This window comes from Aotus nancymaae, unplaced genomic scaffold (assembly GCF_030222135.1).
Source record: "Aotus nancymaae isolate 86718 unplaced genomic scaffold, 86718_ANA_hifiasm-v0.15.2.pri h1tg000016l, whole genome shotgun sequence".
Classification (NCBI taxonomy): Eukaryota; Metazoa; Chordata; class Mammalia; order Primates; family Aotidae; genus Aotus; species Aotus nancymaae.
In genome coordinates, this window is record NW_026988428.1 from 30,496,054 (window position 1) to 30,520,684 (window position 24,631).

General features: G+C 33.4%; 1 protein-coding gene across 3 annotated transcripts in view; it reads right to left on the reverse strand.

Annotated features, from left to right (window-relative positions):
* Positions 1 to 4,975: 4,975 nt before the first annotated feature.
* CNOT2 (CCR4-NOT transcription complex subunit 2) overlaps positions 4,976 to 24,631 on the reverse strand; it is a 105,378-nt gene continuing 85,722 nt past the window's right edge. For 2 of the 3 annotated variants that reach the window (XM_012441304.2, XM_012441305.3), the window contains exons 9-16: positions 22,746 to 22,870; positions 21,692 to 21,812; positions 21,444 to 21,600; positions 17,065 to 17,126; positions 16,926 to 16,975; positions 15,008 to 15,108; positions 12,966 to 13,110; positions 4,976 to 6,127 (exon numbers count right to left, since the gene is read on the reverse strand). In XM_012441304.2, the coding sequence (XP_012296727.1) occupies positions 6,041 to 6,127; positions 12,966 to 13,110; positions 15,008 to 15,108; positions 16,926 to 16,975; positions 17,065 to 17,126; positions 21,444 to 21,600; positions 21,692 to 21,812; positions 22,746 to 22,870 (848 nt within the window). In that variant the 3' untranslated portion in view covers positions 4,976 to 6,040. The remainder of the gene's footprint in view (positions 6,128 to 12,965; positions 13,111 to 15,007; positions 15,109 to 16,925; positions 16,976 to 17,064; positions 17,127 to 21,443; positions 21,601 to 21,691; positions 21,813 to 22,745; positions 22,871 to 24,631) is intronic. The other variant, XM_064376993.1, reaches the window with a different exon arrangement.

Genomic DNA, 24,631 nt, shown 5'->3' on the forward strand with positions numbered 1-24,631 from the left:
GAAGCATTTCTTCCAAAATGTTTGAAGAACTCATGCATTATCATCTAAATTATCTTCATTATGCACTAGGAAACAGTTTGGCCTGGAAGAAAAAGGCATTTAAGTTTTAATATTAAATTATGTGGTGAAAATGTCACTTAGGCCAAAAATAAATGCAAATTACAAAAACATTACATTTCAAGAAACACATACAAATTAGAGATGAGCTCTGATTCACAGTAAAGATTGGTTTTTCTCAGCTAGGGCCTTCAATTATTGTTTAAAGGAACTAACACTTTTGGTATAAAGCCAGTTTTATTTCGTCTTCTCTAAGAAAGATGTCAAAACATTTTTGTGGTATGTTACGGCCTTTCAGGCCTAGAAATGAAAACTAAGATGAATCTCAAAAAGAACAAAAAATTGGTTTTGCTATATAGAAGTTTAACTGAAGTATTTTAGCACATGTCAACTGGTTATCATATGCTTTTTGACTATGCAATAATTTGAATTTTCAAGATAGGAACTTATGACAATTATGACCTTGTGAATTTTGACATTTTCAAGAAGTCATTTAAATGAGAGAAAACTGTACAATAAACATGGAAATGACTAGCTGTTTAAAAATTACTGTAAATCTTGAATTCTTATGATAAAGAGACATGTCACTAAAATCTTGTCGCAGTATTTACACAACTGGTTGGATTTAAACTTTCAATTAATGCACATATAACTGATAAGCATCTAACTGCCATTACCAGTTTTTATGCATATTAACTGAAGAAGAAATCTAGATCAGCAGAAATATTACCCAATATAACTGAGATAAAAGCATTTTTGCTGTTTTATATTTATATATAAATATAAGGATTCAGCTTTCCTCCTGTTCTGCTAACAAATACTCCTATTGTAGTAACACGGTTTCTGCCCTAGAACATTGGATATTATAGGAAAAAGTAAATGAATGACCTCGATACACAGGGATTATCCCAAGATTTAATGGGACTTCATCAAAAAGATTTTATTCTACTTACTACTTGTACACAGGAGATTGCACATATGCAATGTATAATTTCAGGCTAAACATTTACATCAAAACTTAAAAACTGTCTTTTCCCTCTTTCAAATATGTAACTAAAATATACACTTAGGTCTGGTGAATACATACATACATATGATTACTATTTGTTGTGCTTTATTAATGTTTTACATTCCTGCTCCTAACATCAAAAGAAAACAACACTACAGGTAAGTTCAATAAAGTTGCCTTTTGTAATTTTTTTGATTTAAATTTCTTTCCAAAGATACGGCAGTGATTTTATCCATGATTCACAGAGTAGCACAGTCTTATGTACTTAAAGGTCAATGCTTTAAGTATATATCTTTTAGCTCTGATGACAGTCTCAAGACTGACTTCAAATCAAGAAAAGGGAATCAACACCTTAAAGAGCTGAAAAGAGGCCTGGAAGTAATCAAATTCAACTTTTTATTTAAAAAGGCAGTCCTGTCAATTAATTGTCAGTCTCTGCTTGCACATTGACTGAATCTTTACTTCATGAAGCAGCTAGTACTGTGTAGTGCCTTAATATAGAAAAAATGTTTCAACTACTCCCTATTGGTTTGAGACTTGCTCTGTTCCGATTCTTCCTGTATTTGCTGACAACCGTCATGCCTCCCCTTAGCTATTCCTTAGCTGTCTCTTCTCCAAGTCCTACATCTCAATTCTAAGATGCATGTTCTTTCCTCACATAATAGATACATTTTGTAATTGGTGGCTTGTCATAGTGTGAACTTTTTCTTAGTGGTACATAAAATGGTGTACCTTACCACAATTGATGGCAATTAGATTTGCTGTAATACAGTAATTATCTCACTTTAATACTTCTTCAGTGAGCCATAGGAACATTAAGACATTCAACTCCTTACCTTATGTACAGAACACTGTCCAGCCAGTCTTTCCTAGGTTATGTTCTATGAAGTTAAATCTAATGTCTTACAAAGCAACTTTTTTGAAAATCTTGAGTTACTTAAGACTGCACTGAAATCTTATTTGTCCTAATTCTGCTCTAGTGACAAGCATGAGCTTAATTGCTTTTCATTGACAGCTCTTGAATTTGATACTTGAAGACAGATACCATGTTTCCAAAATTTTATTTCTGTTGTTTTGTATATTTAAAATTTACTCTAAAATGGGAATACTAAAATCCACCTCACGATGCTATTCTTCAGACAAGACACAACAATGTATATAAAACCACAGCATTTGCTGGGCAGCTAGAAGGCATGATACATCTCTCTCCCCGTCTGCCTTTCCCAGGCATGGCAGCTTTTATAATACGGCATTAAAACAGAACATGACATTTCAGATGCATGATTACTTCCAATACAGTGGGCTTCCTATTTTTTTCTGAATGCTATACTTTTCTTAATGTGACTAAAGATTACATTCATACTTTTGGCAACAGGATCACAATTCTTATTGATCAATATATGAACCACCCAAATGTTATATTCCACCATCCTTTATTAACAACCAAAGTGCAAAACCAAGTCATTTTCTTGATTGAATGTATCCTATTTGATTCAACACACCAAACTACTGGGTTAGATTTAGGTCCTAATTTTGACCTTCAATGTGTTTATTTGCTTCATCTTCCAGATCTGTCATGTATTCATGGTATACTCTAAGTCACTGGTAATGCCAGTGGCAAGAAGACAGCCTTGTGACCTGCCATTAGGATACAGCTTTTACAAAGTAAAGACATCTCAATGCCTGGCTTAGCTCATTCTCCAAAAACTATCTTAGTGGAACCTAGTTAGTAGGTATTTCTAGATCTTCTTTATTAACTACATAGACAAACCATGGTTAACACTATACAGTCCTGTTTACACACACACACACACACACACACACACACACACACACACATTTAGGTTTTCAGCAACTTTTTGCAAAATTGAGCTATTAAATCTAAGTTAAATGAAATGAGTCCTCCTTTACAGCCATGCTCAGATGCCACATATTTTATGAGCAATGGATATAACAAAGTGGAAGATCTATGGCTTGTGAATAGAAGATGACTCATCAACTAGAGAGGCTGGAGAGTGGAAAAATTTGAAATATTTAAAATTTATTAAAAATGCTTAAAAAGATTCTTGTGAAAATGAATTTATAGCAAAACATAATTGAGTAAATTATCTCAAAGCCCAATGCTTTATACACTTTATTTTCAAACTGAAATACCAACTTTTATCAATCAACTAGTATTTATCAAGCACCTGCTATGTCCCAATTTCAATGTCAAAAAGAAACAGACTAGTTAAGTGGCTGGCTTTATATATACTTTAAGAATTTAGATCAACTTTCAGTTCTTAAAATGTATTATATCTAAAGAAAACTATTTGTGTAGTGAAGTCTCTGAAAATAGAGCTTTAGCATATAAATTATAGTACCACCCAAAGAATTATATATGAAACCAAATAAAGGATTTCCCTTTGAAATTAAATAGCTTTTATTCCCAGAAAGTCAATCATGGTTTAATCTAAAAAAATTTAACATAGTGTACACATCTATTTCACTAGCTATATAGAGGGAAATTAACAGAATTAAAGCTTTGAAAGAAAATGTGAAATATAATTGAGGGTTGTCAATCTCTGTACATGTATAACCACAAGTTATAAAATCAAGGACTATTATAATTGTGTTATATTTTAAAAGTTTAAAGTAGTGTTTTAAATATTTTAAATAGAGTGACTTGTATTTTGAAGTCCATAGCATGGTAATTTCTGATATTAACAAGTTCTAAAAAGCTGATTAACATGCAAGAGTTTCTTCATCTTGATGATTCAGGATAAAAAGAACTCACAAAAATGGAAAAGTGTGCATTTAAAACTCTGTATATGGTAGTTAACAAAAAAAGAGAAAAAAATTAAGAGCCAAGATAACAAACCACTTGATATGAGTTATCTTATTTTTCTGAGTTTGTTCATCAGTACCAGCCATGATCATGCTTCATCTGAGACTTCAATCTATATTGTTGTTTATATTTATTGGAATAAAGATCCACTTTCATTTCACACTTGTTTTTTGTGGTTAGGTAGGAAAAGTTACATTTTATTTTACAAAGTGAATTACTAGAAAAAAAATGTAATCTTTTTTTTAGAATGATTTCTATGATTTGATTCTGGTTTATGTCAAGTAAGGTATAGTGTTCTCTGAGGGTTTTTGCACAATAGATAAAATAATTACATAGTGCTATCTTTCCTACTGAGGAGATGCTTTGGTTTAATTCTGAAAGATAGGAAATGCTGGTTTTTTTAAAATGTCAGTTTCTCATATCTCAAAATGCATAGAAAAACATAAATTTTAAGCCACTTTATATTCCTGATACACAAGCACAGCAATGTCATAAATGCTTCATTTTCAAATGATCTGGTTAATGTCAACAGACTTTTACTCTTCATAGAAAAATAGGTTAAAAATGCATTGCCTTTTTTTCTACTCTCTAGTTCTGCTGTGGTAGCTTCAATCTTCAGATTTTTAAAATACAGGATTTGTATTAAGATGGGAAAAGAATCCGTCAATTTGTAAATATGAGATATCTAGGCTAGCAAGCTAAAGAAGTCTACCCATTCCCATCTTACGGCTTACCTTAATTTGCACATTACTTCTTAAAGATAAATCTCAAAGGTCTATCAAGAAATTTTTCCTAAATTTTTCACAGAAGTACTACGGTTGGGTTCGAAGAGTATTCAGGATGTTTTATTTCTAATGCTGCCACAATCCATTTAAAAAATATTTTCTCTGATTAATACTGTCTATGTTTTTAACCTGTGAGTGAAATGATTCACTATATTTCCATTATATTACTTGTTGGAAGCTAGAAAAGACATTTGAGTCACACCATTCAGTTTGATATTTGTAAAACTTCAGTAGTTTTCTGTATTTTTCATGTTAAAGAAGTAACTTCACAATTTCAAATTAAAGCCAACACTGCAGTGAGGAGAGCTTTTCTACTTTATTACAAAGAGAAGAAGCCTTTATGTGGTCAGAAAATACAAGATTGATCTTTTTTTCTCTTCCTATGAAACGCTGCTGTTCAAACAGCCAGAGTGAATTGTCTCAGTTCACTTCTTTAAGTCCCATCACATTCACTTGGGTATGGATGTCCTTGGCTGCTGAAAATCTGGCCCTTTTAGTGCACAAGGCGACAAAGTCCCCTGACCAGCAGTTCCAGAATGTCCCATTTTCATATATTGCATCCATGCACACCTCCTAAAAATGAGGTACAGCAGGGCAAACATTTTCCAAAATAGATGTCATATATATAATATATACACATTCGTACATACATACCTTTATTCATGTGATGTCCAAAAATTTAAAAAAAATGTACACATTTATTACAAAATTGTAACAAAGACTGGACAGTGTTTTGCTCATTCTGGAAAGATGAAGCTCAGTAATAACACAACCCTGGAAAACCATCCAGAGATTGTGGCAATATCTTTCTTCTAAACAGTCAGATATTCTTGCATTAAGCTTGGCGAAACTGCCTTTCAAAAACAGAAGGGGAAGTAAAATGAAGGAAGCAGACCTTGCTCATCTTTCCAAATGAAATACGAGAAGGATCTTCACATAAAAATGCACAAACATTTGTTATTTTATTACCAATAGTGCTACAATGAACAATGCAAATTTTGTGGTCTAATTGTGTTGAGTCTTTTGTAGGTTTTTCTTTTTACATTTTAGAAACTATATGGTAAACTTCTGTCAGTGTATTTGCTTGTCTTTACAGACTCAAGTCTGTCTGCTGGCAAAAAAGGAAATAAATGAAAAAAATTCAGACCCTGCTCAAACTAGAGAAAAACAAATTACAAATTTAGTTGTTGGGCAGCACATAATTAGTAAGGCAGGACCTCAAATGGTGACCCTTTGCTTAAGCCAATTGCCAGATCCTCAAGGAATTAAAACCAGGGTGCCTGAGCCACATCAGTTCTGCAGTTATGTTGAGTATTGTGCTGAGACAGCCATACCCCAAGAAAAGGGAAGTCTTTTTTTTTTTTAGAAGGCTTGCTGAGCAGGGTTGTAGTTGAAGGTGGATGGCAGGTGAGGCCGTTCTTCTAATTTGTCATATTCCAGATGGAACTCCTATAAAAACAAATTTGAGAATTTAGATGATATCTTTCCCTTTTCATCTCAAATTACTGTCAAAATATATTTTAATATACAAATAAAATACCCAATATATATGAATCAACATCAACACAAATATGCCAACTTTTTCCTCTACATAAACTACAGCTTGAAAAAAAATAATGTGCTGTAGTTTCTAACTGATGAGTACAAAAGTACAGATTTTCTGTGTGTAACTGAAGAGACTAATGAACATTTGACACTGAAATGTTGTGTATTGTTTTTAACTTAAAAAAAGAGAGGGCAATTACTGTATCTCTAAATCACTGGAAATTACAGGATATTTAAAATAAACCCTTCAATTAAGTATAAAAACCTAAAAATTTATTTTGTCTATGAAAAAAGTTTAGAAATAATTTTCCAATTTGTGGTTTATTATATTTACATTAAAAAAAAGCAAACACATAAAGTTATTCTAACCTTATTAAAATCTGGGGAAAGCAATGAACTTAAAACTCAGGCATCAACAGACTTGCCATTTCACAAACTGAAAACTCTGACTCAAAGGTAAATTGACTGCCACCTAAAACTACACAATAGTTCTACTGTAGCAACATTTGAAGACTAGAACTAGATAGCAGCTCATTTTAATCAAACTTTCAAAATGCTATATTAACTTCATGAGTCTTAAAATTTAAGAATGGTGAAATAATTTCTTCATGATACTTCCCACCTAAGATCAACAATAGAAATGCAGAATATAACGATGTATATTAGAAAAAAATGCAAACAACAAAAAATACCTCTGCAGGAAGCCCAAAAAGCAAGAGGCTCTAAAAGCCTCTTATCAATTCTATAATCTGAATTAGCACAAATTATTGCACAATCCAACTTAAAGAATTATGAAGCTTAATAGGCATTATATATTAAAGATTGAGCCAACAAGTGACATTAGCAAATGTGGTTAATATATTTTACCTTATCTGTCTGGTTTCAAACTGATTCCATGATGGATATTCCATTATTAAATTAAAATGAAAACCTATAGGCTATAATGGTGAAATTTTAAGATGGAATACCAAGTATTTAAAATTTAAAGATATTAAATTTAAACAAATTTAAAGATATTACAGACCTATCAGGCAGAGTTTATTGAAAGCCTAATATGTGACAAATTAGAGATACAGCTAATTTTATTCTAATCTTTGTAATAATTTTATAAAGCAGATATCATTATTTTCATTTTGTACCTGAAAAAAATGTGGCTTACAAGTAACCTGGCCAAGTCATATAGTGAGTGCAACACCTAGGATTAGGATCCAGACCCATATGACAAAAAAACCTGTGTCTTTTGTAGTGTAACACATCGTTTTTAATATTTTTAGTCCAAGATCCAAAACAGATTCATTTACTTCATTACATGGCAATCCAGAAATGCTGAAAAAATTCAGTCCCCTTCTCTCTTGGTATAAAGAAAAAGGAAAAAAAAACAAATCAGTCCCCTGACAAGTTTACAAAGAAGGTACACCATGGCGACTTTCACCTGAAAAGGTTGACTTCATGTGACTGGTACAGTAACTAAGGCACAGAGGTTATTTACTTATCAGTAAAAATTAGCAAACAGCAGAATCACCACCATAACCACAACATCCTGCCCTAATGCACTGTGTAGCCACTATTCTCCCTCTCCCCAGCCCTAGCTAGGAATTAAAGTAATTTTATTGCTTGGTTCAAGTTGAGTATCTGAATTTGTGAAGAAGAAAATATATTCTTATCATTCCTCTGAAATTAAAATGGGTATTTTTATTTTCAAAATGTGTAGTCACAGGGAAAAAAGTCTATTTGTAATTTTGACAAAATGAGAAGTTCCACTGAATAAGTTAACTAAAATTTTTCACATTGGTGAACTACATTGTATTACTAGGAATTCAAACTAGATTAACTTTATCAGTGTACATTTTTTCCCCTAGAAAAATATCAGTTTAAACCTAAGAAGCATAAATAACTTCGATAAAATTTTAAAAATCTTCACTCTATCAGAGATTTGGAAATTATATAGATCAAATTTTGCCTTCCATGTTTTTCAATCTTGTTTTCCACATATTTTTATTCTTTTAAAAATATATAAAGGTTGCTTTAATTTGATTACTGGTAACACCACTTACATGTTTATGTTATATATACACACATACTACATACATGCATATCCTTGTACATTCTGTAGAAGCAAGTCTCTTCTCTGTATACTACTAGCTACAACTTGGAATAGAGCTAAGCCCCTAGCGGGTATGTAATTAACATATGATAAATTAATAAACATAAGCTCTCTTTGTTTCAGGAACAGAACACTTAATTTTTCTAATATCAAATAATATATTAGAGAGGGTGTATTTATGTATTTGCTTGTAGCGGAAAAAAATGATTTCTAAATTACAACATAATGACTGCAAAGGCTAGAAAGAGTTCCAAATAATTTTTAGGCAACGTTTTAATACCTTAGTTCTTCTATTAATAAAATTAGGCTATGTATTCTCCAAAGGTTACTTGTTCAATTCAAGCAAAACTGAATGCAATGTTTTTATATAATCAAATAGTATCACAAAAAAACTGATGTAATCACAGATCTAGTTATGTACAGAAACATACACAATAGATATGTTTTCTCAAATTATCAAGAAATGTCAGCTTTCTCTTAACTACATGTTGAGTATCTCTTATATGAGGTCCCTGGGAATGAAAGTGTTTCAAATTTTGGAATATTTACATATATAAAATGAGATGGGGATGGGACCCAAGTCTAAACATGAAATTCACTTACGTTTTATATATACCTTATCCACATAGCCTAATGTAATTTTATTTGTGCATAAATAATGAGGTTTGTGTACACTGTACACTGAACCATCAGAAAGCAAAGGTGTCAGGTACAGAATTTTCTACTTGTGACACCACATTGGTGTTCACGAGTTACAGATTTTAAAGTATTCAGGTTTTAGATTTTTAAATTAGAATGCTCAATCTGTATAGTAAATCCATACTAACTTAAATTTTAGGAAGTAGCAAACTATCTTAAATACAGTTATTAGAAATAATCTTTGAAGTACATGTTACTAAAGTATAAAAGCTTACTAATATGTAACAGAGAAATTAATGAAAAATCACATTTACATCAGATTGTGACATAAAAAATCTTAACGGTTAGAAATCCTAATAGATCCATGAGGTCAAATTAGGCCAAAAAAATTCTTAAATTCTAAGTCTTTGAGAAAGCTACTGATAATAAGGCAGCCTCTATCACCTAAAAATTCACTGTGGAAGAAATTACTTTAAAAATTTTATGCATGAAGATTGTAAATACTATCTGAATCACTGGAAATTTAAAATTAGTTGAATATGAGTAATTCTAGCAAAAAGACACAGGACAACATGGCTTGCTAAGAAGGTATGAGTATCTAAAAGGAAAGAATAAGCAAAATATAATGTTAAATTTAAAAAAACTAGCGATAGGATCTGGTTTTGTCACCTAGGCTGTAGTATAGTGATGCAATCACAGATCACTGCAACCTGAACTCCTGGTCTCAAACAATCCTCCCACTTCAGCCTCCCAAGTAGCTAGGACTACAGGAGCACACCACCACACCTGGCTATGTTTCTCTCTCTCTCTCTTTTTTTTCTTTGGTAGAGACAGTCTTGCTATGTTGCCCAGGCTGGCCTTGAACTCCTGGTCTCAAGTGAGTGAACTCTTGGTCTAAAGTGGTTCAAGTGGCCTTGAACTCCTGCCTCATCCTCTCAAAGTGCTGGGATTATGGGCATAAGCCACAGTCTTTAACGTATATATTATTGATTTATAGGAAATTCTATAAATAAATAATGGATTGGATTCTAGAACTCAGGGTCACAAAATTTTTAGGAGGTAAGAAATACTTCTGGTTTAGATTATCTGATCCCATATTTAATATTACAATTATCTGAAAATAGTAAGTGGTTTCTGGGAAAAATGCTCATACAAAATATTATGAATGGACACATAATATTATGAAAGGACTCCAGGATTATGATGTAGACCAGTTCAGTACCTTTCAACAACACCATAACAATCAGCTATTATTTAAAATATTAAACTGTAGGCTTCTTACAATGAGTTGAGGTTATTTAAAATATGTTCTTTAATATATATTCTTTAACTGTGAACAGTAAGGCACACCCACTTTACAAATGGGGACTCAAGTTAACTTGGGACATGACATATTACTAGATTTTCTATAATTTAATGAAGGCTGTTAATAAACATACTTATGAACAGGTCCCAGATTTCTTAATTCCTAATCAATATTCTGGGAAAGCACTTAACAAACACATCCTTTAGAAATTTTTTTGAATAATTTATTCTGTGAATATAATGCAACTTCAAAGTTTTAAGTGCATGAATTTATATTTTAATATAACCAGGAGTGGGCTGCTTATTAATATCTTATTAATACCATCAATTCTGCCTATTTTCATTACTATGAAAATAATTTTAAAGCGTGTCAGTCAGTGCAAGGACCAACAAACTGTTATCTTGAAAGGGATCTGAGGGAGTAACTTAATGATGTTATCTCTCAAATTTTTCATGTCACAGTTAAAAAGTTTAAAGATAAAGACAAAAGCTTAATTGTAAATGAGATAGCTAAAACTGAGCTAAATTATGGTTTATATATATGTTAAATATGTAAATCCATATTTAGAAAGACACAATTTTCTTTAAAATGGCATTTACTTACTTGACTGAGGAATTGCTTTTGCTGGAAATTAAAGGGATCCTACATTAGTGTTTACATTGTTTCTGAATATTGAACTTTATGAGGAGAACTTAATCCTGGAAAGCTGATTTTCTCACCTAAGTTGATTTCCTCACACATAAATCTAACAAAAATTTAACTAAAATTATGTAGCTATTTATTGCAAATATCCACCCCTCTTTACATATGTAAGTTTGGAATAATTTACAATAATATTGAGCAAAAGTATTCAAATTGAATGGAGAAAACTTCAGTTATTTCCTAATAAAATTTTTTCTTCCTCCAAAGATTTTTTTTTTTGGTATCCTGTAGCATCACAGGTTCTTTAATTATGGACCAGGACCACTGTCATCACTGGTGTCACTTAGGAGCTTGTTAGAAATGCAATTTCTCAGGCCCCACCCACAGACTCACTAAATCATAAACAGAGGTATGGTCCAGAAATCTGTGTTTTAACATGTTTTTGAAGTAATTCTAATGCAAGCTATAGTTTGAGAACCAGTGACCTAACCTAATAAACAATCAGCTCTAATTTTTTTATCCTTGCAAAAATAGTAGTAAGCTATAATGATGACAATAAAAACAATAGCAGTAAACTACTACAACTACCACCATATATCAAATACCCAACAAGTGCCAAGTACCACAGTGTGTGTGTGTGTGTGTGTGTGTGTGTGTGTGTGTGAGAAATCTAATTTAATCTTCATAAAAAGTTAGAGGAAAATCTCATCTTGATTTTATAAAAGAAGAAACAGGCATGAAAAAGAAAATTGTAGAAGGTCAAAGCATAAATAACAGCAACAGGAATTAAATTCAAATCCATGATACAAAGGCTATAGCTTTTTACTATAGACTATACTATATATCTTAAAGAGCAGGTAACATATACAATGTCTCAGGTACTCTTTTTAATTAATGTGATTATTTAACTAAAGGTTAACTCATAAATATGCCTTTTGAAAACATGATATTCACATAAATTGGAACTGTTAAAATAACTCAAATACAAAATACTGTATGTGGACCTGGTCTGAGAAGTAATGACATTTATCATTGAGAAACAACTAAAAAAAATAAGATTTAATTTCTTATGTGGATCTTATTTTGGTGTTGTCTGTTAGGGGTCATCTGTTTTTATTTCCTTTTTTGAGTTTTACATGAAATCTTGGGATGTGTAATTTTTTGTGATAAATATCTGGTAAGTATTTTACCTTGTCTTCTCAAAATGTTTTACCTTTTTTAAAATTATTATTTTAGTAAAGCAGATTCAAAACTATAAACAAGGAAAAAAACAAATCAACAGCTAAAAAGCTGTCCAAATAACTAATTGTCAGAAACATTTTTCTTCTGTTTAAATTTATTTAAAAGAAATTTAACTCTTTAATTTTTAATCCTAAGGATCACTGATGGAAAATGTTTCAGAAAAATCACAAAGTTGTGAAATCGGGTAATGTGGGTTATATTCTCTACTAGGCAGACTAAATAAACACAAGGTACTAAAAACGTGAAGTTCACATTGACACTGATGAAATTTTTGCACATGGGACAGTTAAAAGGCTTTTAAGTAAGGAAAAGTTGCAAAACCAAAATAAAATAACATTTTTCCATAGCCTATTTCTCCCCAATATTTAGCAAATAGTCATAGAAATAGTCATGGTTTTGTAATTTTCTTTCTTAAAATGACTTGCAAATAAGCATTGAGATGTATTTCCTGCAATTAGCTTAAGTGTAAAAAGCCTGTTTATACACTGCTTTTAGGAAAATCTCATCCTTGCTTAGTTACAAAAATATAAAAATATATGACTGGGGTTGCAAGAAAATATCTTTATTTTACAATGCAGTAGACACAAAAAATATTTCAAACGTTACCAAGGCTTGTGTAAAATTACATAATTTCTTAACAAATCCAATAATGTAACTATCAGTGAAATGAACTGTTTTGGGACACCAAGAAGATGGAACGAAAGAATTGGCAAATAGAACTGGATGCAATGGTATGTATAAACAGATAAAAGAGGACATTTATTTTTTCAAGTCTAGATTTATACATTTGCACATGGAAAAAAATATACCTTAGCTACTTTCCTCCAGTTAAGACAGTCAAAGAAGTAATATGTTCCCCTCTCATAGGTATTGGTTTTCATTGTTGGCTCCATGCCGGGTGCCCTGGTAATCCATACTCGTTCTTCTTTGTGGTATCTCCAATCACGGTTAAAACTTCAATTTTTAAAAGAAAAGATAATTAACTTTTTCCTGTGGCTTACATCAAACAAGTCCTACATTTTATAAAGCTTTCCTCAGGAAAAAAAAAAATTACACATAAAATATACGAATATGAATGCTTCCTACTCATTTATAACTTATTAAAATACAACCCTATTGAAATATAGAAAAATTAATTCTTAACTTGTCCAGAAGGCACACTAATTATATATACATCTTTATTAACTAAAGAAACTTTTTACACAAACAAGGATTTTAAAAGTTTTATAAGCAATGTAATAAAAACACAGGCAGGCCAAATAAAGACACAATGTATCACAAAAACTTCACTAAGGTCCTTTCTTGTTCTTCTTAACATTCAAAAGAAATTGAGGTATCTCCAACTATTTGCATTATTTGATAAGGAACTAAGTACAAAGTCTAACTATGTAAATTCCACATAATTTTGTAAGTATCATGAAAATAGACTATTTTAAAAAATTATACTGAATATATTACTGTATTTTTTATTCAAATTTCATTGATTCTAAATTCTCAAAAGCTAAGAGGAAATCCATTACAATTCACACATGAATCAATGAGAATTTGCACTACTTGTAAACTGAGGAAGTAACATCCAGAAGAGGTCATGTCCCACAAAATAAACCTCCATGTAAAGAAATGCTTTCCTACCAACATAACGAGGTAGTTTTTAAGACATAAGTAAGATATAATAACAGAACTGCCAGTGATAGATGAATGAGTGACTGAATGAATTTCTTTACTAATAAACAATTAAAAGGAACAGGTAATAATCTCTATTCTCACAAAAATGAAGGGAAAACTCCTCTCAGTTGTGAAGCAAAACAATTCATTATCAACATAGTGACTTTTATACTTTGATCCAAAGCCATTTATACAAATGCTATTAGGAATGCTATCTGAGAAAAGGTCTCCCAATCATAAGGTCGTAATTACTAATAATATACTCTATAGTAAACATGTTAAAGAGTATTGTCTATTGACAACAAAATATGTTACCAATTGTACATCTGAGTAATGATAGAAAACTTATTTTTAGAGCATCAGGTAAATACAGATCTGCTCAGGGAAAAAGTATCAATGAGCCAGTTTCTTTACATTAATATTTGTTTAAATTGGCCAATAGGCTGCTGATAATGAAAATGTGGACCTTATTTAATCAGCACTTCAAAACATACAACAAATATGCACAGTGCCTTACCTATAAGTAATGTTTATAAAATGATGAAATTCAGTATCTATTAATATATATAGTCTTGAATTAGATCATATAATTCACATATTTACAAAAATTAGATTCACCAAATCCATGAGTTAAGTCAATTCTGTCTTGTTATAAATCTGGCATTCATTCATTAATTATTTTTAGAGAAAGGGTCTTGCACTGTCAGCCAGGCTAGAGTGCAATGGCATAATCATAGCTCACTGTAATCTCAAACTCCTGGGCTCAAGCAATCCTGTTGTAGCTTCCCAAGTAGCTAGGACTATGTAAGTGTGTGCCACCACACCTAGCTAATATTTTTCCTTATTTTTTGTAGAGATGTAGTATTGCTATACTGCCCAGGCTGTCCCTAACTTCTGGGCTCAAGTGATCTGTCCACCTCAGCCTCCCAAAGTGCTGGGATTACAAGTGTGAGCCACTGTACTCAGCTTCAGCATTAAGTTTGAAATTCTTTTTATGTATATAGATTATGAAGCTATGGTAAGATATAGTTTTAATCTAAATTAAGTTCACTTTCATAAATGTAAAAATAAATTTCTTGATGGAGAAATAGTTCCACTTAAAGATAGTCATCATCACTTAAAGAAAGATGTTTTCATAGTCAAGATCTACTATAATACAAAAGTGATTAAAATATCTTGAACATACAGCTCCACTGCAGCTAAAAGTTGTAATACGTCTCCTCCATTCATGTAATAGAGATAGAAGAGAAGGTCTTCACCATATCGGCCAAGTTTTATTGCAGCCAGCTGAAAAAGAAAAATAACTTATTCTGAAATATAAAACAAATCTGCAAATCCTAACATATAGTTGCTACTACTAAAGTATAAATGGAGAGATAAACAGAAACTCCCCACTTTGCAGAAGATAACAATTATTACATGATTATACAGATAGGCAGTTATGATTCTAAAAGAGAATTTCCTCATTTAAATGACTCAAGTCATTTAAACAATTATTTCTGGTGCATCTATTTGATATGCTGATTGGAAAAAAAGCTAATTAAAAACTTCCAAGCAAGATCAAATGTTAACTGTATCACTACAAGGATTTAATACCCAATGGGGCAACAATACTAACAATAACATTGTGCTCAGAGATCTAGGACTTGTATTCAAGTCCTGGTTTTATTACTCATTAATATGACCATGTCCTAGAATTTAACATTTATTAGCTATACTTGTCAAATGTGGACAATGACACCTATGAGGGTTATTAAGAAAATAAATGAAATGAGTGAAAGAACATGAAAACACCTTGTAGAGTGTCAAATATTATTAAAAATGTTAACTGAATCTATATCTGTGACAGTGATTGACAAGTCAGTTAGTTGTATGTTTTCAGCAAATCACAGATGGTGAATACAAAAATCACAGAGATGGCTTTTTAGTTTGTTTAAATAGATGCCTGAAACATGACTACTTTACATTTCTCTGCACAAGGTAGAAACATAACTGCCTACCAAACTAAAGCATAGGTGAGGCTCAATAGTCTGAAATTTTAACATCAAAATAAACCTTAAAAGTGTCCCAAAACAACATTTTTATCTTGTTATTTGATCCTATATCTAAATATTTATTTGGTTATTATACATTCTCTGAATGTAATTTTTCTTTCCATTAATGTTATCCCTATTCAGGCAGCAGCCCCAATGTGACAGATTCTCCTAAATTAGTATTTCTCAAATTGGCATAAGAAAAGGTCTGGAACACTTAGGTAATTGGAGTAAAAGAGCTCTATAGTGGAGGTGGGAGCAAATCACACAATCCACAAATAGAAAATAGGAGACCTCTCCTTACTTCTTGCCTCCCATCTACTCAAGTATTAAAAGACATTGAGAAAGGTATCCCTTTACTTGCCTGTCCACAACATCAACATCCACTTGACCACAGAACTGTAAGGCACACTCAGAATGCTGTCATACATATACACATACATATATATTTATATACAAATATATAACTAAAATATATTTCACTAAATTATGTTGTCTTCCAAGGCTAAAATTTAGATATCATTGTGCATTTTTTTGTAATAGAAACAAACTCTCAGTTCTTCTAAAGCAAAAAGTGCCACCATTTTTTTCTTAGATTGAAAAAAGAGATTAAGCTGTAATCTGTTGTTAACAATTACTTTAGAATTAGAATTTTAAGTAATTTAAAAAATGGAAATGAAAAACTACAGAGAAAAATCAAAGGTCATAAACAGTTTTTAAAGATACAGATCATCTCATTAAAATCACTGTATCTGTAATACTTGTAAAGAAAATCTTTTTACTGGTAAGGTCATAAAATAAGATTATCATAAGGAAATTTATCAAATGTTCCAAGCTAGCTTATTCCCATCAACTGCCGTTATGGTTGTAACCTGTTGTTAAATATAAGAATTTTCATTTTTTTTTTTAACCAGTCCTAACACTTGTCATTTAACAAGTTAACATGGACATATGAAAGCATATTCCTGAGGCCATTACTAATTATTTCAAAAACAGAATGCTGTTTGAACTGAAAAACGTGAAAAATAGATAAATTCATGCTGGCTGAGTAGAATAATAAACTACACTCACCTTATCCCTAATGTGAATGTTCGTTAAGTACTCAGATGGAACATGGAAGTCTAGATAATAAAATGAAAAAAGCCTTATTAACTGATTCTCAGTTGTAAATATGTTTTCAAAAGGTCTAAACACAAATAGACTCTCCTACCTATGTCTTGAGGTCGACAAGGTGAAGATGCCCAGGGTGATGCAAATTTGGGGTAGAGATTTCTGAATAAAGGGGAAAAGAAAACATTTTGAAATCCAAAGCAAAAATAAAAACAGATTTCTAATTTTAATTCAGGAAAATCAGGAAAAACAAAGAGTCCAAATGTAAAATGAGCATCTTTACTTCTAATTCCCTTACTTGGGTTTACTGACTTAGACAGAAGCAAATGGAGAAAGGGAGAAAGAGGAGAGAGGGGAGAGGAGAGGGTGGTGGTGGGGAGACAGGGAGGAAGGGAGGGAAGAGGAGGGAAGGAGGGAGGGAGGGGGAAGGGGAGGGGGAGGGGGAGAAAGAGAGAAAGAGAAATGATAGGACTCTTTCCCTCAGTATTCTTGCAATAGAGTATAAATAACACAACATATCACAATATACAAAACATATGATTAAATATTTTCTACTTTTACTTGACTTCAACTCAAGATGCTTTAAATTCTTCAATACCATGCCCCCAAATTAAATTACTTTCCCATTTATTTATGCAGCAAGAAAAACAAGGAGTATTGGCAAAAGTTTAAATTCATCAAATATTTACTGAGTGTCTATTACAAGCCTGGCACAGTTCTAGGTGCTTCATATACATTAGTGAACACAGATCACTGACAACATGAAACTTTCTGGTTGAGGATGATGGACTGGAGGGAGGCAGACAAAAACAATGAACAGAATAAATAAGTAAACAATGGCCTATGTTAGAGCAGAACTGGGAGGGGAGACTGGATGTATAATTATTAAATAGGGTGGGCAGGTAGGTTTCATTAAGCCGGATCTGAAGATTTAAAGGATATGAGGGAGAGAGTCATATTAATTATCTGGCAGAAGACTCTTCTAGTCAGAGGGAACTGCTAGAGCAACTAAGGAAGGGACGTGGCTAACATGTCTGAGGTACAACAAGGTGGCCAGTGAAGCTGGAATACAGTGAACAAAAGGAAAAGCTGTTGAGGTGGGGTTGGGGGACAGACAATAATCATGTAAGACCTTGTAGGCCTGTAAAAATTTGGGGTTTCTGGCCAGGTGCAGTGGCTCGCATCTGTAATTCCAGCACTTTGGGAGGCCAAGGCAGGCAGATCACTTGAGGTGAGGAGTTTGAGACCAGCCTGGCCAACATGGTGAAACCCCATCTCTAACAAAAATACAAAAATTAGCCGTGCGTGGTGGCGTACGCCTGTAATCCCAGCTACCCAGGAGGCTGAGGCAGGAGAATTGCTTGGACTTGGGAGGCAGAGGTTATAGTGATCCAAGATTGCACCATTGCACTACACCCTAGGCAACAAGAGTGAGAATTTGTCTCAAAAAAACAAAAAAAAAAGATTTGGGGATTTTAATCATAATGAAACCACAAACTCTTACTGGGTATTGAGCAGAGGAGTAAGTTATCAAAAAAGGATTGTCTTGGCTGCTATATGAAGAGACTGTATGGGAAGGGGTATAAGAATAATCAGGGACATCCAGTGACTGGCTAATGGAGTATTCAGGTAAGAGAGAATGATTCAAACAAGTGTGGTAGCAGTTAAAAGTAGTGAGCTAGCTTGGCGCAGTGGCTCACGCCTGTAATCCCAGCACTTTGGGAGGCCAAGGCCGGCAGATCATGAAGTCAAGAGATCGGGACCATCCTGGCCATGGTGAAACCGTCTCTACTAAAAATACAAAAATTAGCCGGGCATGGTGGCACGCACCTGTGGTGCCAGCTACTAGGGAGGCCGAGGCAGAAGAAGAGCTTGAACCCAGGAGGCGGAGGTTGCAATGAGCCGACATTGCGCCACTGCACTCCAGCCTGGCGACAGAGCAAGACTCCGTCTCAAAAAAAAAAAGTAGTCAGCTTTGATCAGATTCTTATATATTTTGGGAAAAGACTATTATGAGGTATAAAAGAAAGAGGAGTTAAGAATAATGTCAAGCTTCTGGAACTACAGAGTTACCACTGACAGATTGGAAAGGCTGTAGACAGAACAGGTTGGGACATGATCATTCAAGAAATATTTAATTGAGGCCGGGCGCGGTGGCTCAAGCCTGTAATCCCAGCACTTTGGGAGGCCGAGGCGGGTGGATCACGAGGTCAAGAGATCGAGACCATCCTGGTCAACATGGTGAAACCCCGTCTCTACTAATACAAAAAATTAGCTGGGCATGGTGGCGCGTGCCTGTAATCCCAGCTACTCAGGAGGCTGAGGCAGGAGAATTGCCTGAACCCAGGAGGCGGAGGTTGCGGTGAGCCGAGATCGCGCCATTGCACTCCAGCCTGGGTAACAAGAGCGAAACTCCGTCTCAAAAAAAAAAAAAAAAAAAGAAATATTTAATTGGCAATTGAATGTAGAAATCTCAAACTCAGAAGTATGGAATGGAAATCTATGTTTGGGATTCCTCAATATATATGGTATTTAAAAATATAAGACTAGAAAAGATCATCAAGGATGTAAATGTAGAGAAGAGGAATAACACAAAGACGGCAAGAAGAAAAGGAAAAGGTACCAGCAAAGGAAACTGAAAAAGACCAACCAGTGAGGATCAGGTAAGAATGGTGCTCTCAAATTCAAGTACAAGTGAGGATCAGGTAAGAATGGTGCTCTCAAATTCAAGTACAAGAATGTGTATCAAGGAGCAAGAGATCCTCCAAGTGACCACTGAATTTAATAGCATGGAAGCTATTTGGTAACCTTGATAAAAGTTGCTTTAATGAAGTGGCAGGGACAAAATCCTGACTGAAATGGGCTTACCAGAGAATGGAAGAAGACCACAATTGGGGAAATGGAGATGACTCTTTGAAAAGTTTTGCTTCAAAGAGAAATCAAGAAACAGGAAAGTAACTTACAGAGGAGGTTGGATCAAAGGAAGATTTTCTTTTAAGATGGGAGAAGAAACAGTGTTATTTCTATGTTGATGAAAATGACCCGACAGTGTGAAAATCTGTTAGAGTCATGTTCCTGAGTTTTCAACAGATGTTTTAAGTAGAACACATGGGTCAATTACGGTAATAGGGTGGAAAACAAGAATAACGTAGATGCAGATGGCTGTAGGTAGTTAGATTTGGTGGTTGGACTGTGCTAAATGTGCTCTTCTGATTGCTTCCATCTTTCTTAGTACAGTAAAAGTGAAAAGCAAGGTCATCATTTGATAGTAAGAACAAGGAGAAAAAGTATTAGGAGGTGCAGAAGTATACAATAGTTGCATAAGAGAGCAAAAGAGTAAATGGACTAAGGATGCAAGGTGTAATAACCCCTGGTATAATTAAGAGCCTACTTTTCACGTTCCTGGGCATGAATATAAAGAAAGACCAGGCAGTAACGTCATGTGTTTTTCTCTAGCAGGACTCCGTAACTACACAATGGGATACACACACCAGGAATGAAATAGGCATTAACAACCAGTATTGTAGATTTTGCCATCCAAGTATAACAACATGAGAAAATGCCAAAGTAGCTATGGGATATGTAAATGAATAACTATGACTGACCACAGAATTTCTTGGGTAAGAAGGGAGTTGATCACAGGGGAAGAGAGAGAGGGATATGGAAGAACAGTTAAAACACAGAAGAATTCACAGATTGAAGGTCCCAATGGAGTCAAATGATTATAAAAGTCACAGTACTAGAAGAAGAGAAATAGAAAATAGAAAGTGGAAGTTAGAAAGCACAAGAGGACAGATTTTAAAATTGAGAGATTACAGTTACTAATAATGACTAGGCCAAAAGGATAACTAAAGGAGTTGCTGAAGTATACTACAAGACAAAAATTTCTGGAGGAAAGAAATTCAAAGAGCTGAGATTTTAGGACACACACACACACACACACACACACACACACACACACACACATAAACTGCCAAATTAGAAAAGGAATACTGCAGAGTGACAGTGACCTAAGAGCTAATACGAGAGGGAATGACCCAGAGAATCAGCAGATTACAATGAGTAGCAGTAGGTGAGATAACTTGATGATACGATATTACAAACTGGAAGTCTGGGCCGGGCATGGTGGCTCACACCCGTAATCCCAGCACTTCGGGAGGCCAAGGCAGGCGGATCATGAAGTCAAGACATTGAGACCATCCTGGCCAACATGGTGAAACCCCGTCTCTACTAAAAATTAAAAAAAAATTAGCCGGGTGTGGTGGTGCGTGCCTATAGTCCCAGCTACTCTGGACGCTTGAGGCAGGAGAATTGCTTGAAACCAGAAAACCCAAGTTGCAGTGAGCCGGAATTGCACCACTGCACTCCAGCCTGGTGATAGAGTGTGACTCTGTCTCCAAAACAAAACAAAACAAAACAAAACTGGAAGTCAGAAGGGAGGTATTATATACAGACATGGAAATACGGAAAAAAACTTACTCAGGAGAATTCAGATTGAGGCCTAATGTTGTTAAGTCACTTCCTAATGCAAGATGTACCATTCCTGGGTCTGTCTCTGCTGCCCTGATAAACGTTAACAGGCCAATCATTCCAAATTGGTCCGTCACCATCCCTTGAGGAATGTTAGTAACCCGACCTAGGAAGGAAAAACATAGTTGCTTTTATTTTCGAGGAAAATTAAAAAAAATAAAGCATTCTATATCTCTGACATATTTCTAGAGTCCCACCATCAGGTAACACCTGGATCCCTTTTTTCTGCTGGTTATTATTTTGTGTTGTTGAACTTTTATCTCCAGGGAATTTAGGTCCATCTGTACTTGAAGTTGTCTTGCCAGATGTATTCAAATTCTAGCATGAAAAGAATTAAAAAATGACATTAAAATTTGTTAAGTATACAAATTCAAATTCATATATTAATACCTTGCTATTCATTCTTTATTACATTTAAATCCATAGTAAATTATTACCTGTTTTTCAAGTTCTATAGAAAATTGTTTCCATCATTGTTCCATAGTATACAAATAAATCCTATATCATCCACATTTGAGTATTTAAAGAAAAAGAAACCAAGGGAAAATGTTCTTATTTATCTCAGATCTTCAGTCACAGAAAAAAAAAAAATTCTATCTCCTTCTCAGGTCTTTATGCTTTGGGATACACTTGAAGTTATACTCCTCAATGCTTTCATGTAAAAGATAAACTAAATATAGTACATTACCTAAAATCACCAAAGCTACCTCCAAGATAAGTTAGAATATATAAGCTTTAAAACTTTACACTTATTTTAATTCTTACCAATCTTCTTTATCAATTATTTTAATAATATATAAACTCCCATCACACACACAGAAAAGCTATTTTCAGTGAAATGTGGAAGAAATAAACATATCTGTTAAGTCAGAAAGAAGAAGCTGAGTTCGTTGAATCAACACAGGTATAAAAATGTGTATAAATTCTTCAAGGAGAAAACTTACTCAAGAAAAACACAGCTCCTTAGAAGGCTATATTATCAAACTTCATGGGATCCAGCTGACAGGGACTACAATAAAAGTCTAAATTAACTCTGAGAAGTTCAACAGAAATTTGCAAACCTATATGAAATAGGAAAAAAATAGGCTATCTTCTAAGTTATAAAGCTTTTCCACATTCTTCAGAAGTTAGATTATTACAGATATCAAGATAAAACAGTTGTGTAATAGTATTTAGTAAGTAACTGTTAATATAAGAGAAATCTGAAGGGAAAAACTACATCACTCACATACACAATTCTCAGTTACTTACAGATTTACTGTCATCATTACTTGATGTTGGATCTTTATAGCTGGAGCCTGGTAATGCTGGAAAATCTTCATTGTGTATTGAGAAATCCTGGGATTGTTCATTTGCTGGTTTTGTTACCATTCCAACTATGTAATGAAAATAATCCGGAGAATTGCAATTGATATTTATGATATTTTGCTACAGATTATAAAGTTAACTTCCCTCATGTTAAGACACCAAAAGGTTTTTTTTTTTTTAAATGCTATGAAAGCATATTTCAAAAATTAGTATCCAGGGTAACAATGAAGAACTAAATTTTCATTTACTGATTAATAAGTCAACATACAAAATAATACAAGGGAAATCAATTGTAATCCTGTAAATCTAATGTCATACATAGGTGCTTAAAAATATAATTTGATATTGGAATAATTGTTAACAATTTTGGTTTAAAAGCTCATTTTATTTAAATATTTGACTAGATATTATAAATACCAAGTTAACTGTCAAATACAAATGAACAAAATAAAATTTACAAGAATATGTCAGTATTCTACTAGAAAGTGACTTACAGAGTGAGCAAATTGCAATCAATTATAAAACAACTCCATATTATTTCAGATTTTCTTGGACTCCATGTTATAGATGTAAAACATGCAAGAACTGGGAAATAATCCTCCCACTATACTTGGCATTAGTCAGGCCCTTATTGGAGAACAATATCCAGTTTTGGGCTCCACAATTCAAGAACGATATGGAGAAACTAGAGATGGTCCAAGGAGAGCAACGGGAATGATTAAAGGGATGAAAAAATGGACCTATGAGGAAAGGTTAAAAACATTAGAGTCTGAACTGAGAATCAAGTAGCTAGGTACTCAACTTCCAGGGCAGATCATTTTTTGTTATTTTGGAGACACTAATTTGGAAACTTTCGAATATAAACAATAAATTTTTCCCTTCTTCATATATTGTTATTTGTATTCCTATGTGAATGGCACAGAAATCATTCTTGGTTGAAAATGTGATCAAATATTAATTCTATCTTAGAATAACTGATAAACTGATTCTTCTAAATTCACTGTTTCGTTACAGGTCTCTATCAGGTTTTCCCAAATGAAAAAAATGTATGTGTTAAAAATAGTATAGCTACATTGCTGTCACAGAATTTTCATGTCTAAATTGTTATACTGTTATTGCATATGTTTCCCTCCTTTATTTCTGTTTATCCTTGATTAGCCAAATCTCTCATCTATTAGAGACGGCGAAAAGGGTGATGAAGAATATTAATGGAGACCAAGAGTTTGCATAAGCTATACATGACCCGTGAGAAATGGTTTTCAAAAGGGGCAATTTTTTTTCCCCAGAAGACGTCTATCAATGTCTGAAAATATTGTTGTCTGTCACAATAGGGGTTGTGGGGGGTGGAAACAGAGGGTGCTACTGGCATCTTGTAGGCTGAGGCCAGGAATGGTACTTAACATGTTATGTAAACACAATAGCCCCCCGACATCTACTCTCTACAAAGAATTACCTGGCCCAAATGTCAATAGTGTGGAGGCTGAGAAACCCTGGTTCAGAAAAACATCTTCAATGTACAGTCAGTCATTATTAATCACCAGGAATATATTCTTTTGAAAAATGTGTGATCAATTAACAAGAGAAAAGGCAGACCACAAAATAAATCACTTAAGGTAAACTAAGACAGGGATAACAGAAGAAAATAACTTCTGAATACCAATGAGGAGTTCCTCTTGGGTTTCTGTACAAAGTTTTCCCATTTAACTTTGCTACCATGGTATTCTGGGAAGAAAAATCACTTTTAATATATCAATTCTGAAAAAAATTACACTAACCTGATTAGAAAATGCAAACATATATGTGTACACATACAAGTATATGTATATGTA